At 46.1% G+C, this 22,936-nt stretch overlaps 1 protein-coding gene across 1 annotated transcript in view; it reads left to right on the forward strand.

The window, feature by feature from the left end:
• LOC119372661 (adenylate cyclase type 2) overlaps positions 1-22,936 on the forward strand; it is a 597,485-nt gene that overhangs the window by 410,142 nt on the left and 164,407 nt on the right. Inside the window, exon 6 of the mRNA XM_037643118.2 lies at positions 10,095-10,206. Within this exon, the coding sequence (XP_037499046.1) occupies positions 10,095-10,206 (112 nt within the window). The remainder of the gene's footprint in view (positions 1-10,094; positions 10,207-22,936) is intronic.

The following is a 22,936-nucleotide window of genomic DNA, read 5'->3' on the forward strand; positions in this document are numbered from 1 at the left end:
AACAGGTTTAGAATGAGTGATTTAGCCTTAACACATTACTGATATAAGCAAATGAAATTCAGAAAAACTATATATATATATATATGACGAAACCTAGTATTAATGAGAACTAACACACAATAATGCTTTAGTTCTCATTAATATTGTGTCTAAGAAACGAGCCCTTAAAAAGTAATCGTCTTTCCTTGAAACCTAGTATTGTAGCACCAAATGAAGGAATCACCGGAAGTGACGAATTGAACCGCATCCTTCGGAAAGATTCTTCTAGTAGTCTTTTTTTTTTTTTTTTAATTTTGAACCTTCGGCTTGTCAAAAAGAAATGATCCAGAGATTACCTCTCATTGCACACAAGGCATAAAGGTGAGTGAGGTTTCCGGTAGGCTTCTTTTTCCTGTGTGCAAGACGCTTGTTGACACATCGATTACTTGGCCGATGTGCGAATCAGCGCAAGATGCAGTACTACACGGACAATATCTGCTACATTGTCCACAAATATGTGAACACCGTTCACACCTCGCGATTGCGTTTCGCCCGGAAGACAAAGCATCGACAGCGATATCAGTGTAATATGCATCCACATATACTACATATATTGCAGCAATTAATCGCTTAACAATTAGGCATGTTTAATTAACTTCTGAAATAGAGTAAAATTTTTAACAAGCATGCTGTCACGCGCGACTAGCCAAACATGATCCGATCTTATACGTTGATAGCAAACGTTCCTCTCACAGCGCTGGCACGATGAACAACAAGGCATAAGGGAGCAAAGTCTTCACGTTACCTTTCGTTTCAACGTCTCTCCGATGCTTTGAAATGACAACGACCTCCAGCACTGTAGGAGCGAATACGAAGCCAGCAACCATATCCACTCGGCTGGCCTCCGCAACCTCCCGCAGGTTACCAACCGTATAAAGCGCGCGGGCCATCTATGCGCTCAGCCGTTACTGACATGCTGGCTCGAGAAAAAATATTAAAAACCTGCGTTCCTGTGATATAAATTGCGAGGTAAAATAGCCACACCGGATGGTTTTCGCTACCGAGTCATAGGCGAATGCATATGAGACCCTGTGAGTTCTTTTTTTCCGGTGCTTTCTGCGTATCGAAGGTAAATAGGTCGCGCATATCATCCTCTATGCAAGTGACCCTCCATGTCGAGCTGCCTTGTTAAAGCAAACGAAACTTGCCTTGTGTACTGTGGATCGACAAGCATTTACTTAACTTTCTTGCGGAATCATCTACCTTTCAAAAGAACCAAGCGAAAATAATTCGGTAAGTAGTAAAGCCACTATTGGTGTACAGTTACCCATAACTCATGTAGGAGTTTTCAATAGTATGATTGTCTATAATTTCGTCAAAGGCCAGACTTGTAAAGTCACTCAGAGGTGCCGACACATTGCTTGCGTCATATTTAATTTTTAGTCTAGGTATACATGGAGATTGGATATCGAAAGCAGTGGGGCAGCAGAAGTGAGCGTATACTGGCGCATGGAATTTGTGTAGTAGCCGCATTCCCGAAATAATTGTGGCACTTGCTGCAGTCCTTCACTACCAGGCTATAGAAACAACTCTCCCTAAAGCCAAAGTAACATTTTCTTCTTCTTTTCAGAGGTAGTAGGTGCCACGTGTAGTGGTGGACGTAGTACATCCTAACGTAACTTTTTCACGGTGCCTGCTACATTTCCAGCTACGCAGCCGGTTTTTTAAAGACGATAGTCTTTCTTGGGGAACTTCAACGCAGAAATTTTGGTCTGTCTGTCTGTCTGTCTGTCTGTCTGTCTGTCTGTCTGTCTGTCTGTCTGTCTGTCTGTCTGTCTGTCTGTCTGTCTGTCTGTCTGTCTGTCTGTCTGTCACCCGATTCAGCCACCCGGCCAAAATTTAACCACTTGCTTACCGCCCAGCCATCTTGAACTGGTACGGCCGTTCATATTTGTGAACACTGTCGATCAAAAAGTAAATATTACACATATCTGAGGCGCCACATCAGGGCTTGGGTCAGCGCTTCGCGGGGGCGTCCGGATCATGGAGGAAGCAGCACCTCCACCAGATGTCACGTGGTCGTGACGTCGACGAAGACAGCAGTCGGCGTTTGCAGGATGAAACTGTTTATTTGGCCGAACTTGTGGCCGGAAAATGAGAACTGGCACTACAGCAATACACGCTGTACAATGATAGCGGCGAACAGGGCGTCGTCCGTCGATCAACTGACAAGCGGCCAAGCGCGTCGGCTTTTATACAGACGCTATCGAACTTTCCAGCAATATCGCTGGTGGCGGCGTTATCTCTAGACAAAGCTGGAACATTCGCGTGCGGGGCGCAATCTTAACAAAACGATCTACTACAGACGCGAAGCTTCTCGAACACTGCTTCGCGGACAGCGTCGAGCGTTGATAACCGTTCCTGTCGGTCAAACCCGAATTCATCAAAACAAGACAAGAAGTGGGCGTGGCAATACGTAAGTATTAGGTGGTGTGTTCCTTTACTAGAAAATACGTAGATACGTAATTCTAAAGACCCTAATGTTTCTTAGGCTGCGCTGAAAATGCGACGCTATGAGGCAGATGCGGCGGTTCAACGGAGAGGAGGAGGTCTCGTGTAGTACGACCGGCACAAGACTATCGTCTTTCGACGACATTTGTAACGAAGCACGCAGATAAGCGGCAAATTTCTTTTCTTATATTTTTTCACATCCTCTTTTTCTTTCCGCCTTCAGTAAAGAAACATCAGATCCGACCCGATGCACGTCATGCTGCACGCACACTGATAAATGGATCGTGCACACCTATGCAGCGCCTTCCTTTCTCTCTCTCTCTGTCTGTCTGCGTCAATTCACCTGCAGCATGTTGCGCTGTTTCGTTCACATAAACCTGGAAATAGCGTGTCGCAGCTTCAATGGCGTTCTTGTGACGCAAAAGAAACGTTCAGAGATTACGAATGCCTGAAACGCCGCTAGAGTGGGGGCGGAGAGGAGAACATTAGCGCGCCTTTAACGCGGCTCTGAGCGGCCGAATGTGGGCGTTGTTGCAGCTGCCGACTTCGCTCGCCGCGCCGTTCCTTTTTCCGTGCGAATAAAGCGCTTCGGAATACCGCCGCTAGAAACGCGCGCGACTAAGGTTAGCTCATTTTATCCAATTGGCGCCGTCGGAAAGGAGAAGAAAGAACTGCGCGTAACTTTGTTTCGAGCCAGTGCATTTCATGAAACACTCGAGCGCCGCGTGCTAACCTGTCTCGGCGCAGCCCTCTTATCCTACGTTTCCAGTCAGTGCGCACAAAACGCGACCTCTTTTTTGTTCCACGTAACCAAGTGACGGCGTCGCTCATTCGAACGCGTGGCCTTTTTCCGAAGGAGCTTCGCTCTTTTCTACTGAATGTACTTTGGAGAGCTTGGCGGCACAACGGCTTTTTGCCAATACCCGAGTAGTAACCAATACCCGAATGTTAACAGAATAGTAACCTCAGATAGATGCATGGTGCAGCTTGAGTTGTTTCGAGCTGTTATCAGCTATTGACAGTTCATTGAAGAAAGCGTTGGCGAAAACACTAGGCCCATGGCTATACATAGCTCCTTCATTTATTTTCTATTTCAATTACAAAAAAGCGGCAAGACACGAAATAACGCTGTGTTTTCCGGTCTGCTGCCCACATTGAGCTGCACGTCCAACAAAAGCATCAATGTATTAGGCATAACGGAAGCATAAAACTTGACAGCTAAATTTTGGCCTTACTTTACGAGTTCTCGCTCTCTCTCACGCGCACATACACACACGCGCACGCACGCACACACACGCGCACGCACGCAGGCACGCAACTATGCATGCATGCATGCGCACACCGCTATAGCATGCGCAAATATCTCATGGCACAAACATGCATGATGACGTATTCGCTCATGAAATAATAGAATCGGTGCTGACGCATAATCGCCAACTAATTAACAATCTTTATAATTTAGTAGCAGCCAAGTGAATGATTGGCTAAATAAATAAATAAATAAATGAAAAAGTCATAGTTTCGCCGCGAGGGCGAAGCAATGAATGCGATAGCAAGAAATTGGAATGTCACACGAAGAATGGCAAGCAGCTCAAAACTTGCAGCGCGCTGCTCAAGCACAAAGGACGCACAAAAAGAACACACACAAGACGAGCGCGAACTAACAACTGTCACAGTTGTTACTTCTATGTGTTTGAGAAGCACGCTGCAAGTGTCGTCTATGCAGAAGCAACTAGCCCCTACTGTGGCTCTCCTATAGCTAGCAGCTCACTCTTTTCACAAACGCGCCCGTTGCAGTGAACGAAGAGACCTTCGTGAGGTTTATAGCCTCATCGCAAACTTTGCGGTGAAAACACAAAACGTACAAACCTACCCCCTTACGAGATAAGTGCGCGAGTACGGGCGACCACGCCCTGTTGATCAAAGTACAGGTAGGAGGCGCGCGCGCATCCCAACTCCAAGCGAAACACGAGCGGAGCGACGACCTTTAAAGTGCACCCTTCGCGCCGTCTTGGGGGTGATGGTGAACACGCTGAAGCATACCCGAGCTCTGCGTACCGCCAGTGGTAAATGGTGAATATAAATAGCTCGCTGTTAGTATGCTGGAGGACGTAGGCTGCGTGGCGGAGTTCTCTAACGCGGTGCGCTGCGGAGCGAGGGGTCGCAGGTTCGAATCTCCGGTCGCGCGCTTCGGAAAAGATTTCTTATGAATCAATTTTCTTTGTGGCTTTCATATATATAGGGAACATTAATCCGCCGAGAGTATCCATATAATTGGTATCGCAATAATAAGTCACAAGGTCCCTCATGCATTTTCCAAGACAACGCGAAGGCTAAACCACCCGGTGTGGCTATTTTAACGTGTACTTTATATCATGCGAAAAAGTTGTTTTTTTTTTCTTGTCTTGTTTTAGTCACGCGAGCTCCGCAAAGGCGAAGTGAACACGCAGTTCGCACGCCTCGAGGCATGAGGCGCGCGGGTGGTCATGCAACTTTTTGCACCACACACCGGCGTTTTGCCGGCGGACTCTTCTCATGAGCCATCGAACGCATTCGCCTAAATGAATAAACAAACAAATAAATAAATAAATAAATAAATAAAATGAAATGTTTTGGTTAATGGAGGTTCCGCTCATTAAACAGTTAAGATGTACCGATGTTCATGTATTCATTTTCATTAAGTGTTCGTTTTTTATATAATTTCACCTCCGCAAGTAAAATGCCTCGCCATTTATACGTCCATGAACCGCTGCGCATGGCGTATATAACTATACCTCTGATAGCGGACCAATGTAGTAATGACGCAAACTCATACACATACTAGTATTTACTTCATACGTTCGGGCGTTTTTCAATATAGACAGCTGTGAAGGCTCTCTCAATCTATGTCAGTGCTCGTTTACATTACCAGTTAGCCTGCTCATCAACGCTCACACATTCATTTCTCTTTTTTTTTTTAGGAAAAAGCAAAAATTAGTTGATCCGCGACGAAATGCGAAACCGTATTTCGGTTTTGAAACTCGAATGCCCGATTAGAAAGAGGAATGTGGGCACCCGTTGACATCGCTCGAGGCAAGAGAGTTTGATCTCACTGCTCAACGCAAATTGCATTTTCCTGCTGCTGGGCATATATTCGAAAGACCAGTTTCCGCCTGAGGCGACAGCATTCTGACGGGGGTGGAATGCAAAAGCGCTCGTATATTGAGATTTCGGTGCTAGCAACGTACAGGTACCTGCGAAACATCGCAAGCCGTGCTCGCATCTCTTCAAGCCGGCGTCTCTGTAGTAGCGTCGGGAACCAATACATTTTTCACATTTCCCCTTTTCCTTACCCTTCCTTGTGCGCAATTCCTCTTTAACAGCTTGCGAAATGCTGCCAACGAAACATTTCTCTTTTCTTTTTTCAGAAGAACGACTTGCGCGCAGCAGTGCATTTCGGACTGGGTTTCGCACTCTACAGCTCCCTACTAAACACACACTGGGCTGTCTGCTGTATTTAACACTGCTGCGCCGGTATGCAACAACAAGCGTCTGCACGTGAGGATTAAGAAACACAACTCTGGCAGTTAGTCACAATAAATTTTGTTCTCTCAGCAATATTGTTCAAAGAACTGGTGACTTTTTATGTAAAGGATCTTCTCGGACGTCAGTCGAATGTTTTTTTCTCAAGTGCGGTACGCACATGCGCACGAGGCAGAGCCGTGTTTTGTAGATGCTTCCCAATACGAAGGCGACTCCAGTCGCTCTGTTGCTAAAGTTGTTGACATAAAGGGCCGAGTATTATCAGCCGCGTCAATCAGGACGTCACCGGCTTGCAAGGCGGAACAGTTGGCCATTGCGCTGGCGCTCCTTAGGTCGGACAGGGAAGAGATTTATACGGAATCGAGATCAGCCCTTCGAGCTTTCTCGACTGGGGCTGTTTGTGAGGAGGTTGCTAGGGCACTTGAGGGTAGGGTGCTTACTCATCACGTCAGTACATGGTTCCCGGCGCAAGAGGGCGCCGAAGTAATGGGCTAGCCAACGTTAATGAGTTGGCCCACGCCCGGCCGCGCCGGGCACTGGGAAGCCGCTGTGCTCCCAACTCCGGGCTGTCCAGAGGGCCCACGACGCGGCGGTGAGGCTTGGTCTCCCTGTCCCAACGTGGGAGCGGCTCGCAGTCTTGCCCCTATAAAATCGGGGTGAATATTCTTCCGGACCCGAATAGTTTACTACCTACCTACCTATCAATTGTGAATTATTGATGCGGATCGACGAAAAATGGACATAAGCAGTATACAAAACATTATACCTCCTGCATCGACGAATGTGTTTGCTACTTAACCACAAGGGAGCGGAATATGTCCGCGAGGGCTGAAAAGATCAGTGGCAGTTATGTGACAGAAAGCGATGGTTGAAACTGGAAAGCTGGGCACCAGTTTGTCGTAAGTCAGCGAGAGGCCTACGCACTCTTCGTCATCGTAACTTAAGAACATGCCTAGTATAGACCTAATGGATTCAAAGCGGGGGATTCCTTTGCAGCCGTCCAGCTAGGGCCTTCAAAGAAGGTGGTGGTGGTGGTGGTGATGTTACAGCAGGCGGTGTTAGCCTGGCCTGCATGGCCGGCAATTGTTCCGCCTGAGCATCTCCTGAATTGGAAGTGTCTGTCACCACGTGTTGGACAGCCCATTGTCTCGCAGGAAGACCAGAAAAATTCGTTGTACGCTCCTCCTCGTTGCCGCGGACCCTTCAGGAAAAGTGACGTCTTGAAATGTCCGGTGCCTATGACAACCTTTTTGCAAGCTGTGGACCATCGCTGCTCTTTCCACATCAAACTGCGCGCAAAGCCAAATAAAATGTTCAATGTCCCCGATGTCACCGCAGAAGGCACAAAACGGGGAAGCGTATCGCCCAGTCTTGAATGACCAAGCCGGGGTGTATGCGGACCCGGTTCTTATGCGGTACAACAGCGTCGCTTGTTCACGAGAAAGTCCGTGGATTACACATGCTTGGTGTGGAAACTTGTAGATCGCCTTGAAATGATTGCGTATCGCACCTCTGTTGTTCTGGTAAGTCTTAGGAGTTCTTACTTTTGGAACGCTTTCAAGACGAAAGGAGTTGTCGAGGCAGCCTTACTGCAGCTTAACAGCCGCAAGCTATAAACTGAAAATTGCGGTACTTAGAGCAGCCTGACCGCTCGCACTGGGTGAACTCATCCAGGCAAGCCATGAGGGCATGAGATGGTCGCATCTTCAGTAAGGTATGCGCGTCAGCTGTGCCTTAGTCGAACTTACGCAAGTGGCCTGCGTGTACGCTTTGTGCCGTACGCGTAAGCCTGTCGACAATGGAATTCTCTTCATCACAGTTCCTGCCAGAACTCGCAAAAGCCTACTGCTTGTATAGCTTAATAATCATCACCATCACCGTAATGGTTTTCGTGAATTACTTTTTCCTTACGGCCCACGTAGGCGATTGCATACAAGGCAGGAACCAAACAAATCTAATGTGTATAATATTTTTCTCTGACAGCACCATGGCCTTTAAAAGAACATACTGCATCGAAAAAACAGATACCGAACTACAACCACATCTCCCCAGTCGCCTTTGCAAAGGAAGCACCAACAACAGCAAAATAACAATTCCGGCCGCCGCGGCCGGGATTTGATCCCGCGACTTGCGGGTGAGCAGTCGAGCGCCTTAATTACTAGACCACTGTGGCGGGTAGAAGCAGCTAATCGAGCTTGCATAATTGGATACTACGGTAGCGTCATGAGGGTCTTTAGACGGCCACACCAACAACACAAAACAGTACCGCCACTGCTTTGTCATTCTTGTTTAGTCTCAGTTTAAGACAAATGCTCAATCTCCCCAGTGGTGGAGGTGAGCGACTCGAGGAAAAAGGAAGCACGCATTCCCGTCGGTAATGGAGGACGCGACAGTGGCATGGAAACGCCGCCATCCCGAAACCTTGAGTGCTGCGCGGGTGGTGGACGCAAGGACGGAGCCAAAATGCATTTCATAGCCAAAGTCTTCCCGCGCCGCTCTGCGAATGCACTCTGCCCGGCATGCCGCACCAGCTATACGCGTCACGACGGCTCGCGTTGCTTTGTGCCTTGCCGCGTCGCGGTAACTGCGTTGCAGGCCGTGCATGTATTTACTGTCCGGCTTTCCGGGAAAAGGCCGCGCGCTCTGGGCCTCGTAATCCCCGTGCGTGCGTCGCGTGAGGCGACGCGCGGCATTCTCTCGGCGGACGCAACGCAAGCACAGCTCGCCCGCATGCAGGAAGAGGAGCTCGCACGGCGCTCTCCGCCCGCTTTGCATCGGGAAAACGTCGGTGAAAATCTTGCGTGTGGTTGCCCGGCGCTGAAGGAATCCGTTCTGTTTGCGTCGGCGTGGGATAGGCCCATAAGCATCCAGCTGTCTTGCGCTGCTCATCTCTTGTCTTGCAGCATTCAGCGATGCCCGCTGCTCAGTTTCTCGGGTCGAATGTGTTTTTAAATGCCGCGGAGAAAGGAATCTAACAATTTCAAAACAGCCCGACATATGAAGATCCCGTTTCGTCGTTTGACTCTATAACGAATGCTATAGGTTTTTGAGGCTCATCGCACTCTTTTCCTACGACGTTTATTTTCGAGCCTACGTCCTGGATGTTTTCCATGAAACCAGCACGGAGGCTGTCTTTGTTTTCGCTAACGCGGTTCCATGGCATATTTTTTCAGACTTCGAGTAAACTGTTATCATGTAGATTTGAAAAAATATACATGAACCACGTTTACCGTCTCATAGAGTAGAGTACAGTTGAAGTTAGCCCTATCATTGCACAAATAAGCCTTTTTTTTCTCTGGACAAAATAATATGCTGGCACTTGTCAATTTTTGCTGTTCTTTTTTTGTTTGCTTCTTTGTTTATATAGTTTATATGAAAATGATTCAAAGCTCTAGTAGCATATATCACCCTTAGCACATTGTCTTCACTTTTCTTCATGTGACCTTTTTTATGTCACTAACACTGCCAAAAGTTCCAATCATATTGTAAGCAGACGCTCAAATTTGTCCACTAACTAGTATGAACAAGTAGGTTCATGGAGTAGTAAGACAGTGGAACAGCATGAAGATGTTGTAGCAATTTGTGTTAGTTGTATTGTTGCACTTGTCTGAATTTGAAACGCATCAAATCAGTACATTTGGCTCACGTTCATTCAACTGTTACTTTGAAATAATGGATCTATTAGAGCGTGGAGCCGTCCGCCTCAGAGCACCTCAAAGCCAAGCACACACAGCGTCGTGCGGTCATTGGAAATGCTGCCAGTGATTAAGAGAGTGTGTACCTTTAATGTCGTGCTATCTTCCCCTCACGTGCTGCGCCGTAATGTTGAGTGCTTATCGTCACGCTCAACCTGCACTTACTCAGGGTGCTATTATAATTAAAATTGTTTATAGTTTGTATAGAGCCACTTAAATAATCTAGCAGAAAAATCACGCAGCATACTACATCTACATATTTCTATGAATTGAGGGAGGCAAACCATTGAACGTTTCGCCACCCTTAACGTGGTTTTTCGAGCGTTCGTAATCGTTGTTAGATATTCACAGTAAAACCGCTCCCTGTATTTCTCGTCTGTTTTTCAGTATCTTGTACGCGGACATTGTCAACTTCACCAGACTCTCCGAGCAACTCTCTGCATCGGACCTGGTGCAGACATTGAACGAGCTCTTTGGCCGCTTTGACCAGATTGCCCAGGTAAGTGAAGCCGATTACTGCTTCTTGCGGTCATCAGAGTTTGACTCATCCCACGCTTCCTTCCAGCGACATGCTACAGGCCCGTGTACTGCGATTTAGGTGCACGTTAAAGAACACCAGATGGTCGAAATTTCCGGAGCCCTCCACTACGGCCTCCCTCATAATGATATCGTGGTTTTGGGACGTAAAACCCCAAGAAGTATCAAGGCGAAAGCCTTATATGCCTCACTAAACACGAAATTTGACCGTCGGCGTCCCGAGTCGTCGGCGGCGTCTCGCGTCCTGCGGCGTCGGGTATGAGTGGTGCAAAAAAATCATCACGTGATGACGTCATCATGGCATCACAAATTCTGGCGTGACGTCATGTGACGTAACGCCTCATAATTAAAGTCGCTTTACACATAATGCCGTTGTAGCGCCCTTCTTTGGGCGGTGAAAAAAATCGGAGCGCGTGCCATCTCTAGAGAAGAAAATAAAGACGGCACTTCGCAGTGGCACGTGATTAGCACGTGAAGCCACGGCTCGTGTTCCCTGCTGGCGTCGATTCTGGTTCAGCCGTCTCGTTCCTTCGCTCCTGTGGCATAAGCCTACTCCGTCATCACATGACATCGTAGCTTGGTCAAAGGTGGGCTGATCACGGAGGCAGTGCAAAAGCAGGTGAGGTGCCTCCGATCCTGGAGGCAGTGCAAAACCACGCTAGGTGCACAAAGCTTTCAGAGGGTTGCGGGGTAGGATAAATACATCTAGGGAGCCTACATGACCGGCCGTTCATGTAGGGTCCCTAATAAATCGACTGAGAAGAAAAAGAAGATGGCTTTCGCCTTCGAGTCGTCTTAGGTGTGTGCACAAGGGCTCCTGTGATTTTTATATAATGTTCTGGCATATTGAGGTGCTGCCTAGAGGCAGGACAATGAAAACAGGCGGTAGATCGTACAGCTTTCTCGCTGCTAGCTGCGCACTGTTAGCACGTCCAGGTACTACGCATAGGTATACTATATTTACATCAAAATCAGGCTGAGTTACCCCACCACGCGCAAAGGTGTCATAACGCAGCTCGACCCGATCTTCCAACATCCTTACCAGCTAACGCTCGCTTCACAAAATCTGAGCAAACCGGTTACTAGTGCCACTTTAACCTCCCTCCTTTTCCTTTTTGTCGATTTCTCTCTCTCTCTGTGCTGGTCCACTGTTGGACAGCTTATGTTAATACCCTGAGCAGTGTCGTCATAGTTTGAGGTGATAACCAGGACCCTTGACAAACACTTTTCGGAAAAGATATGGAAAAATTCGTGTATAACCCAGTCCCGTAAACATTTTGTCTAATTAAGCAGTATTAACTAGCGGAAACCACTCTGTAGGGACAGTTACCGTGGTTTCGGCAATAAGGTGAACCTGCAAAAGTTATTCGTGCCAGTGTACTTATAGTTTTGATTACTTGGAAAATACTGTATAGGTGGCATACTCAACGAACGGACGAGCTGGCAACTTGCGGCTGGAAGGAATCGTTTCATGACAAAATTGTTTGCGACCTGAGAAACACGCTAAAAGCTCCGCCGACATTCTCATTAGCGACAACCACCGTCTCACCGCGACGCGCAAACAGCCCGCGGACAAGGAGTAAAGTTTTCAGTTTTGGTGGTTCGTCGCAAGAGCAGAGACAGCACAAAAACTTTCGCGCGTGCACAAGACGGCGTACCTCAGCACCTCGTCTGTAGCTTTCGCGGCCAAGAATGTCGAGCTCTTGAACGTTGATTTTTTTTTGTTCAAGCGAATTCATTTTGCTTCCTCGTTCACTTATTTATTTGCCTGCTTTTCTTCATCATCTTTTTCTTCCATTGTCGCGCATGCTCGTTTAAGCGTTCGTACCAAAGTACAAAGCTGTTTTGTACGCGCTTGTTTTGTTTGCCCTTCGTCGTCCGAATTTCGAGCAGACGCGAAACGTTGCCGTCTCCTTCTTAATAGCAGTAAGTGTTTGTTTATATGGACAAATACATATGCGCAAAAGGAGGCAAGAAAGGGAATTTGTTTACTGATGTAACTTCATTTCGTTTCATTTCGTGGCCTTAAATGAGGCAGCAAACAAAAGCAGTACTGTTTGTATTAAAAAGAGATGGTTAGTATGCATGCACAATAAAGTACAGGCGTTACAGTGACATGCAAGTTCGAACAGTCTCCAGAGAGAGAGAGAGAGAGAGAAGCAAGGAGAGGCAGGGAGGTTATAGGAGACGCACGTCCGGTTTGCTACCCTGCACAGGGGCTAGCACAGTGTCCGGAAATTCCGAAGGACGTGTGAAGGCAGCAGCATGGCGGGGCAGGTCGTTGCAGTCTGGCAGCCCGAGGGAAAAATTAGACTTAAAATGTTATGGTTCTTGTTTGAGGACGAATAACTTGCAGAGTTGATGGCTGGTGCGCTGTGACATACGCGAAGATGCTGGCGTGATGTAAGGTGGGCAATCGGGTAATGCGGGCGCTTTTACTGTCCCAGCGGAAGGAACTATTTCAGTAATGAAATTATGGAACAAACGATATCGCTGTGACGTTTAGCTCATTTTAATGTGTAACGTTCTTTGTCAAGTACCATGTAAATTTTTGTAGGGCGAGATTTTCTCGTTTCGTTTAATGCAAAACCAGCTGCGCCACCAATACACACCACTCAAATGAGTTTATCTGTCGCCCTATGTGAACTAATTCTACAGGTATGCTAGTTGACGACTGTGTTCTCTACAGAATTACAGAGTAAAACTGTGAACGGTGTCTGAATACTCTTAGTGCAACAAATATATGAGATAAAGCACAGTCCCTTAAATAAAACCTTCTGGTTTAATGCGCCTGTTTGGACTGTATCTCGCCACTAAAGCGCCGCTCAGTATTTCACTGTATCCAGAATCGGCCCACTCTAGCCTTGTTGTGTGGGCCGATACCCGAGACCGTATAATGCGCGTCTCGTGGATCACGCGCTTGGAGTTAATTCGTGTAGCCGTCTTGCTTGGCAGGTGCAAAACCACGATGGCTGAAAAAGCTGTGTAGTATATGATGCTGCGCAATATTTGACTATTCTTTCGTAAACATTTTAGGGGCGAAGCTCCTCAGGGTGTGGGTCGTGCCCTCCTCTGTAGTAGTAGTATGTAGCCACCTCGCCCGCTCGGCAACGGGCGAGGTGATCGGCAACGGGCGAGCGCCGATCGCTAAAGTCCCCCCCCCCCCTCTCTCGCCTCGCGACGCCGACGCTCCGCGCTCGCTGCGTTGCAGTTGCGTGCTCCAGCCCCCCCCCCCCCTCTCGCCTCGCGAGGCCGACGCAGGCAGCGTCTGCTACTGAGTTTCTTTATTGAAAAAAAAAAACCGACTGCTCGCGCTGCACAACCGTTCACTAACCACCCCGTATATATAGGCACTGGATTTTGACCTCCAAGGTAGTGTCTGTGTGAGATTTCTCCTGTGCGTGATTAAAAAATAAAAATTCACAGCGTACATGTAAAATTAAAGTGAGCTGCAAATCGCCATGACTCTCATCGACCCTTTAGAATAAACGCGCCCGATCTCACGTCGTTGATGATGTACTGGACAGAACTCACGGAAGATTCACATAGGCGCATGTCATTGGTGGAAGGCAATCGTTCGATTTAGTGCGGCGACGTACGCAAGGGGGACCGTTGTAATAAAATCCGCTCGCTGTTGGCACGCTTTCACTTTCGCTCGGAGTATTCACGGTTTACCGATGATTCCCTCCGGAGCTTCGCCCCACTCATCATCATTCACCTCGTGGATATGCTGTCGATTTTTTTTTTTTGCTCAGGTTCATTCTTCTTCTTTTTCTTATTTTTTTTTGTTACCGGGCAACAACGGAGGGTATGAATTATGCCAGTTCTAGAAGTATGGTCCAGATCAAACCTCATCACACGTCATTCAACACAGGTGGGACTAACTTATGCGGTAACAAAACTAAGCAGTGTAATGATATACATAGGTTCTTCAAATCTCACCAATTATGCAATTATGCACAATTATGCACTAATTATGCAAAAAATGTGACGCCGCACGCCTCTCGTCTCTCGTACCGCATACTTAAATGAAAATGTGCATCACTAATGAGGCGCGCATGCTGTTCCAAAACTTTAAAGTCAAGCAGCTCGGTACAACTACTACGACACGAGAAAAAAGGTGGCTGATCCCTGTGTCATAGGAATCGGTATAATACGAAAGCGAAACTGGTCGTCACAGAAGCGGTTGATTGTTTATAGTGCATTGGTATATGAGAGCTCGTACAATGTCTACTGTTGTTTGGGAGATATAGCACCGCTTTATGTGGACGCACTCACGTTGACGCCTAGTGGAATATCTCCGTACCAACCACTAACGCCCATGATCATGATTTAACCTTCGCGGTAGCTGAAGTTCTTAACATATACGTGGACACCGTAGATGGTGAATCCCGCGCAAATATGGCATCAACAAGCACATAATAAACATTGATACTCCATATGCACTCCTTCAAAGCGTCGTGAAACGCGAAGAGAAACGCTACGCGCGTCGTGTCTTCCCTCTAGCCTGGCCGTTAATTTTCACAGGGCGAGCGGGGAACGCGGTGTGACAGCCAGATGAGCGTCGGAGAGCTTTTTGTCGATATGGATGGATGCTATGAGCGAGGATTGTGCTAAAGCCCCCACCTCGCGGTGTGTTAAAGCGTTGACGAAAACACACTTCTATTGGAAATGCGCCGAATGGGACGGTTGTAGCAACGGCGCGTTTTTTTTTTTTTTTTTTTTTTTTTTCGAGCCTGATGGCACACATGTCAACGCTCAGTTATAAAGGGAACGTTCATAGCGTCCATCCATCCAATAGCACTGCGAGAGGAAAGTGTGAAAGATAAAAGGCGCGTTCATGTAGCCTCCGTTATGTGTTTGGCGGTAGCTCTGTGGGCTAAACGTCCGCCAGCCATCGTAGCGGACCGAGAGGTCACGGGTTCGAGTCCCGTGAACGGAATTTTTTTCCTATAGCTTTTTTTTTCTTTGCCATCTGATGACGTTCATTTTGCTGACGCATTTTCCGTGACGGAAATGCGTCATGAAAGTGTTGCTGGACCCCGGCATAAAATAGTTTCGCGTTAATAAAGCATAAACAATTCAGGAAATGCAATATGCGTATGTCGGTTCTGTAATTGAAGAATGCAGTTCTGTCAGTTCCAAACAGGAAATTAACGAACATCAAACAGTCGTGTCATTACAACGGGCACCAAAACACAAGTCAAACCACTTGTTATTTCTACTCCCTACACAATTAAATGACAAATCACTTCTTGGTATCCGCTACAAAGCAAGCATGAAGCTACAAGAGAGTATATGACACTAACGCGAGTGGGCTAGTACAAAACTTGAGGGTACAGCCCCAACTACCTATCCAGGTTTTACGCATGATTGAGCTGTCAGATCAAGAAAGCTTCCTGCGCTCCAATTTACCGGCGCCGTAAAATCTCGTCTTACTGCGTCAATTTACAGGTAGCGTTTAAATCAACAGGGATAAACGAGGAAGAATTCATCAACTCCAGATGGTCATTTGCTTTTCTAATGCATGCGCCACACGTCATCTCTTATGTAGGGGGAATAATTCAATATAAATCCAGGTTTTTAATTATGTGAAATTTAAGCACTATGAACGTGTACCAACTCGAAAGATGTGTACGTCACACATGTTTCTTCCTCTAACAAATTGAATTGAGAAAGAACGCAGCTTTTATATTGTGTGTTTTTAGTTTGTGTCCGCAGTCTATTCACTTCTTAGTTCTTTGGTGAACCATGCTAACCCAGTTTGTCATCTGTACATTTCTTTTAATTAATCAAAATCCGGAAAAGAAAGCCGGAATGTGTCTGGCTTTCTGCTAACTGCAATTATTTGCAGATACGCCTTCTGAAGGCGCACTAAGGACACGAAGAATGTTTCTTAAAACTCAAGTATTGACTGAAGTAGAACGAACATGCAAGAGTGTTTCTATTGCCAGTGCACGCAATAAAGTGTAAAACTATGACACTAGACAACGATGGAGGATTATTAGAGACTAGGAGCTTCGCGAATGTGGCCTCACTTTTTTATTCGTTTCTTGTGTTTCAATTTTGTATTAGTTGCAACTGTTTCTTTGATGTAAATAGACAAAGAGATGACCGTACAAGCGAACTCTGTGTGAGAAATTTTTTTATCGCTTGATATATTCAAAATGGGGGCCGCAGCTAAGTATCATCTCTGATACTGGCTTTGGCATGAGGAACACCTATAGCCTCATGGAGCGGTGAAGCCAAGTAGAACGCCGAAGTGCTGTGGGAGCGTCTCGGCGCGGCGCATATAGTGATAACTGCGTCGAGCAAGGCCAGCGGGAAGCTCAATGCGTTCTGAGCGCACACTCTGAACTGTGCTTCTCGCATTCACGAATCTGAGCGCGACACAACTTGCCGGGTTGCCAAAGACACTACGGAGTCGGATCGTAATGCTAAGCGAAGATTTTGCAGTGGGTGTCGACATGGTTGCATGTACGTAAAATGCTGTCATGTCAACGCTATAGCAATGCACACTGTGAATTCTATTTCTTAAAAGGACCGACAACTGGCCAGAACGTGTGATTAGATCCTGGTCGAAATTAAAGGACCGTGAATTATGTTGACAACTTCAAACATGCTTTTAGCGATTTGAGTAGGATTACATTTTTAAATTGCGTTTAAAAGTTACAAAAAAAAGCGGTAAGTCGCGCAGCCTAGCGGAAGAGCCTTGATGATGCACTGTGGAGTCGTCCCGTTTGCTGAACATAGTCTGATGCCTTTATGCGTGCCGTGATTATAGCGCTTAAAGGAGTACTGACACGATTTTGAAGTGCAGCAAAACGGACGTTTTTTGTTTCCTTGGCATGTAGTGTTAACGCTCTCCCCACACCGCATCCGGGAAACACGTATAAATATTTAAGTTTGATTTTAAAGTTTTCATCTCCCAGCATCTGCAAGGCAGCTTCACCGCATGGAGAGCCCAATGACGTTTCAAGTCAGCTCTCTTGGTTTGCGAAATCTGGGTTCTGCATGCAGCCTAAATCACAGAAATCGCTGTCGGAGGCACTGGACGACAGTTCACTCATCATGAACCACGTTCGACTGACAGCAAAGGACAGCAGGTGCATATTTCGTGGGTTGCAGTCTGCCCGTGACGTCACGGGCAGACTTGACACGTCACTATGAAGCCGCCCTTTCGAAACCGAAACCGAAACTGCTGGTTAAAAGAAGCGGTATTAAAAATATATGCAATGCATCCCCAGGCACCACGACACTCTTTTTAGGGTTCTCGACACCCGTGCTTTCATTCAGAGCAACAACCCCCAAAATTTTAAAATTCATGTCAGTACTCCTTTAAGCTTGAGGTATGTATATTGTTATTCATCCTCGCTCTATTCTGGGCTGTTTGCGCTGCGAAGCGGGACTACTGGGACATAAGGAGCCGCGCCGCATGCACGCGGAGTGCACGAATGCGCGCGCAGCAAACCGCAGTGCACAAACACGAACCGCTGCCGCGCTCACCTCCCATAGTTTGCAGCATGTGTTGTGAGCAAGCGCACGACTTCATAGTAGCCGCAGATCGAAAAAATCTGACTATAAATATTTCTCGGCGTTTTCCACGTTACCATTCCGTGATTGAACACTCTGACCGGTAAGCTTTCCGTTGCACTAAAGAAAACAGGTACCACAAAAACTGGCTGTCGTTCCCTTTAACGTGTAACACAGCCGCAATGACTTTATGGAGACAGATTTAATTGCCGTGTTGTTAACGATTTCTTATACAAGGAGGAATCAACAATCATCATCTCCTCGACAAATCAGTGTCGAATCTCGGAATGCGAAGCAGTCCAGCACTCACATGCCGACATTGCACTCACATGCTCACATGCTCACATGCGGAGCAGGAAAGCGGCTTAGAGGTCAAGCCAACGGGGCCTTATTGAAGCGGGTGCATTGCTCCGTAGAACGGCGCAAAACAGGGTTAGCGGACATAGGCGAAGCTTGGGAGGAGATGCTAACTCAAAGGTTCTTCCTGCCGTGTACACCGACATTTTAAGGAAATCCCGCAAGTTCTTTCATCAGTAAAAAAACATTGGTTAAGGGGACCTTCCGACCACGAGCCTATGTGTCGTAGCTCGTAGCTTGCAGGTATCGTCATTTGGTCAGGTCCACGACGTACGTGAAGGCCCGTTTTAGACGCTATAATGGCCCGCATTACGAGGTCTTCTTGTTCTGAGCGCAAGGCCGAGGTGACAAAAGGGCTGTGAGGAACACCCAGTAACCTAATTGGTAGATACTCTCTCGGCCTCAAATATTTCACAGGAAAAGGCAGACAAATAGGGGTTCTGAGGCGCGTGTGCCCGAAAGGAGAAGCGATTTTGGGAATGAAAGTATGAAACGGGTATCTCAAGGGATGTAAGCCTGTGAAATAGCTAATATATAAATATAGTGCGTATATTTAATTGCGAGGCTGATTTACCCGTTTTGATTTTGTCTCCGCATCCAGCATGACTTAAATACTGCTGAGTAAAACCGGGGGAAATTTCATGTTTTAGCCGAGTCGTAGCGTGTGATTTAAGCCTTCCCGAGGTGTTTGTTGCACAGTGCTGAGTGAATCGGTGAATAGGTGCAAATGAGGCACCACACTAATGTTGTTCACCATTTATTTGCAAGGTACATATATGTTTCTGGCAGTTTCCACAATCCGCAATTTTTTGTGGACAGCTTTATAACATTTTTATTTTCACCGAAAGGTAACAACCGGGTCCCAGGAAGTGGTGCGCCTTATTATCGTGTCTTTGGTATCGCGCGTGAAACTCCAGAATTTTTTTATTCAGGTTAACTTGCCTCCTTTTTTCCCTCTATTTCGTTTCTCAATCCCTCTTTCTTTTTTTCCCCCAGATAAAGTTCCAATAATGTTCTGGGCGTATACTCTCCCATTAAGGCAATACATAGTTGTGGTCTTTGTGGAAGCTGTATCTGGTGTCATTGAATTAGCGTTTAAATTAGGTCATTACCTCATTAAACGAAGAAAAAAAAAGCTTTGTGACCGATAAGGGAAGGACAGTAACTGAAAGATTAAGAAGCTTTTGCGAATCGGGAGCTGTATTCATAGACACATTCTCGCGATTAAATTGTTCGTAAGAACAAACTTCAGCCAATGCTTATGCTGGACATATCTTTAGCGAAAGCAGCTGGCCAATGGCAAAGAGCACCATCGAATAAAAAGGCTGCGTGAATAAGGCCGAAATTTTTCGTGCCAAGACGTATTCTTGGGCTAGTTGATTCATACTTGCAGTGCAACAGTGCCAGCGAAAACAAGGGACCAGACGAAAAGGAACGACACGTACACAGGGCGCCAAATTTTTCAGTTTGGCATGCGAGCATGTACACGCACCTATACATACACACGCACGAACATACATAAAGGGCGGTTGACTCCCCCATCCCGCCTCCCGAAAAAAAATCTCTGGCTACGCCACTGTTCGCAGCGGTTAAAAGCGTCATTTCGTTAATATTCATCCAACTACCACATGGCCACGAGATGTCGGTGCGCAAAATAAGCGTGAGGTCTGCATGCCCGCAGCGTAGCATTTTCAGACAACTCGTGAAAAGTGTTTTCGAGACGGCAGCACTAGCGCTATTGTATTTCACTGCAGGCAAGGGGGAAGTGCTGCTGTGTTGCAATTATTTTGATGTAATGCTCATGGTGGCAGAGTACATAGCGGGCTTCGATATGTCTTAAAGAAGTAATTGCAATGTTATTTGGGCATATGTGATAAAGGCCGCTAAATGTCATGTCGCAAGTTTTTCTGGCTTCCACTGCTACGGCACGCTGTCATCTTCGTTGAAGAATTGCTGTCATTTTCGTTGAAACACACCGCATGTTGAAAGGGAAGCAAATCTACTACAAGCATCGTCTTTCTTTTCTTCCTGATCACGAACTTTCTGAGTGCGAGAAAAAGAAATATAATGTAGCTTGTCGTGGTTCCTAAGCTCAGGAACATCTTTCATATATATAGGGGGGAGGGGGTGATGGAAACAAAGCATTGCGGCATTGTAGAAAAAATATGACGGCTTCGTGGAGCGACCACTGAGCGGGTGCGAGCGAAAGAAAATAAAGGAAAACTACCATGATAAACGCGGCGTCTTTTGTCGAAATTAAACCCTCCCAGCAAAAACGTCGACGAGCAAGAGCACAAGAAAACATTTTAATATCCTGGTAATACTCTCTGTAAACCTCGGTGAAAACAACTTTTCAAAACGAAAAAAAAAAAGTACTTCTTTTATCAGTCTTGTAAAGTATATGTAAAGAACACTGCATGGAAAATAGGTGGAGTAATCTCGAGGGGCTTGTTTTTCGTAAAATGAACGTATCCACTCTCCTTTTTTTATTTTACTTTTTTTGCACTAACAAACCGCCTCTTTTTGCCACCGACGATAGCGTTTGCTTAAGTAAAAAAAAAAATGGGCAATTAATCACAGCTGTGTCGCTATTACTAAAGGCGCTTGTGCTAATATTCATTGTCTGGGAAGTTGTTTAGGTCTTGGCCATGCTTTGTAAACTTGTAAAACCTTTCCAAAGCCTCTACTCACGTGTTGAAAAGATTTCCTGTCTATGATAACAGCATTACGTCTGGGAAGTGCGATTTAACTATAGTCATATATAGGCTGCAAATTTTCAGAAATGATTGCGGGCTTTAGAATCCTATAAAAATTATATCGTACGCTATGAGCGTAACCAGACAGCCTGCGTAGTGTTCAACGGAGCGGCAAAGGCTTATAATATGAAAGTGGCTCTTGCGGATATTAAAGTTGATATTCAGGCGAGTTGGTGTTCCATAACTGCAGCCTGAATTAGCGCGACAAGAAAAAAAAAGCCCTCGTTTCTTTTCGTTTGTGTCATGTTTTCTTTTATGTGTTGGGTTAATTCATGCGGCCGTTGTGAGCGGAATCGGGAAAGATGCGTATCGAAATTTATAAAAATTATAGTATAAATCGTCGATCAACACAAGTCGGCTTAACTAAGGAGGACGGTATAGAAAATAATTAGTTTTTGCAAGTAATTTTGTCCATTTTACCATGTTATTTCTTTTTCTTATTTTAATGTGGAGCACTTTAGCGGGCCGAGCTGCCGTGGGCTGTGATCGTATGCCGTCGTCGTAGCTTGGCGTAACGCACGCAAAGCATAGCCATCTGGGCGTCCGTTCGCGCCAAAGAGAAGTCTTCTTCCTCTCGTTCTTCAAGCGCCTTGATGATGATATTAACACAGGCAATTGAAAAAGAGGAAGCAAGCGAGAAATAGAAAGAGAGAAAGAAAGGGAAAAAATAGGAATAAAAATAGAAATAAATAGAAATAAAGAGAGAAAAAATGGGAAGAGAGAAAAAAAAAGAGAGGAGGAAAGAAGGAGAAAAACGAATAGAAACAAAGAAGGCTGCCCAGCTCTGCACTTCCTTCAGGCTTGGTGCCACTAGTGCGAAGCTTTCTTCATTTTTTAATTTTACTTTCCTTCCGGATACTTTGCCTTTCATTCTAAAGTGCATGCGTGCGCTCTTTTTAAAAACTTCAGAGTGGGTGTCTGCGTTATTAATGCAGCGGTACTTTCGCGGCTTCGGTTACAATTCGTAACGAGGGCTGGGTTGTTTTGCAACATGCTCATTGCAGCTACTCTATCAAAATTATTGAAGTTGTCTTGGCTATAGACTATTTTACGGATGATATTCGGTGCCGCCGTACTGGGCTGTTAACCTCGCCTTTTTTTATCTTGGACGATTAAACGAGCAGCAGCACTACGGTGGGCGTATACACGTGAAAACGGCTAGGTTTGTGCATTCGGCGTTTCCTTACCTTATCACGTCACGAGATACAAAAAGAAGAAAACATTCTTTTAACAACCCAAGGTGGCGGCTCCCACATGTCTTACGTAAAGTAGTCTATAGCAAAGGTAGTTGTTTGAAACTTAGGTTTCTAGGCAATTGGGAGGATATATAGAGCGAGATAAAAAAAAATCACTAACAGAGGACCGCGTGCTTTCTTAGTGCAACTTACACGCTGAGGAATATTTCTATATTCGTATGCAGCTGGTAAACCGGTAGTACGCTTAAATTCGAAGCAACGACAAATAAACATGGAATTCATTCTTTTCACTTTCCACCCGTGGTTGTATACTATACCCTCTATGGCGTTGCGCACGAGAGCACGCGTTTGAATGCCGGCAATGGTTGGTGACCGCATTTCGATCAGGCGAAATGGAAAAACGCCGGTATTTTGATAACACCGATAAATTAATTCCTGCGATGGCGAAGAAAGTGACGCCGACCAATATGCTCGAGCGCTTGTTGAACGCAATCAGTGATAAGCCTAAGAAAACAAAAGCAGAGCTACCCGGGATCAGATCAGTGAACTTAAAGGGGTACTGACACTTTATTTCGAAGGCGAGTTTACTCTGCCATACAAACCTCCTGTATACAAAGACAGCTTTGAGCGAGTGTGAAGCTTCGCAAATGCTGCCAAGATATTTTATTTTGATATTAAAGTCAATTTTCCCATGGAGCACGTACCGACATCGACAATACATTGATGTCAGGCAACAGTACAAACTCTGGTGACTTCACGCAGCAGTCTGGCTAGTTGTAATGACGTCAGGCACCAAAACTTACAAGATCGCCGCTTGTGCGTCACCAAAACATTCAAAATGGCCGCTTGT

Source organism: Rhipicephalus sanguineus, chromosome 1, assembly GCF_013339695.2.
Source record: "Rhipicephalus sanguineus isolate Rsan-2018 chromosome 1, BIME_Rsan_1.4, whole genome shotgun sequence".
NCBI lineage: Eukaryota > Metazoa > Arthropoda > Arachnida > Ixodida > Ixodidae > Rhipicephalus > Rhipicephalus sanguineus.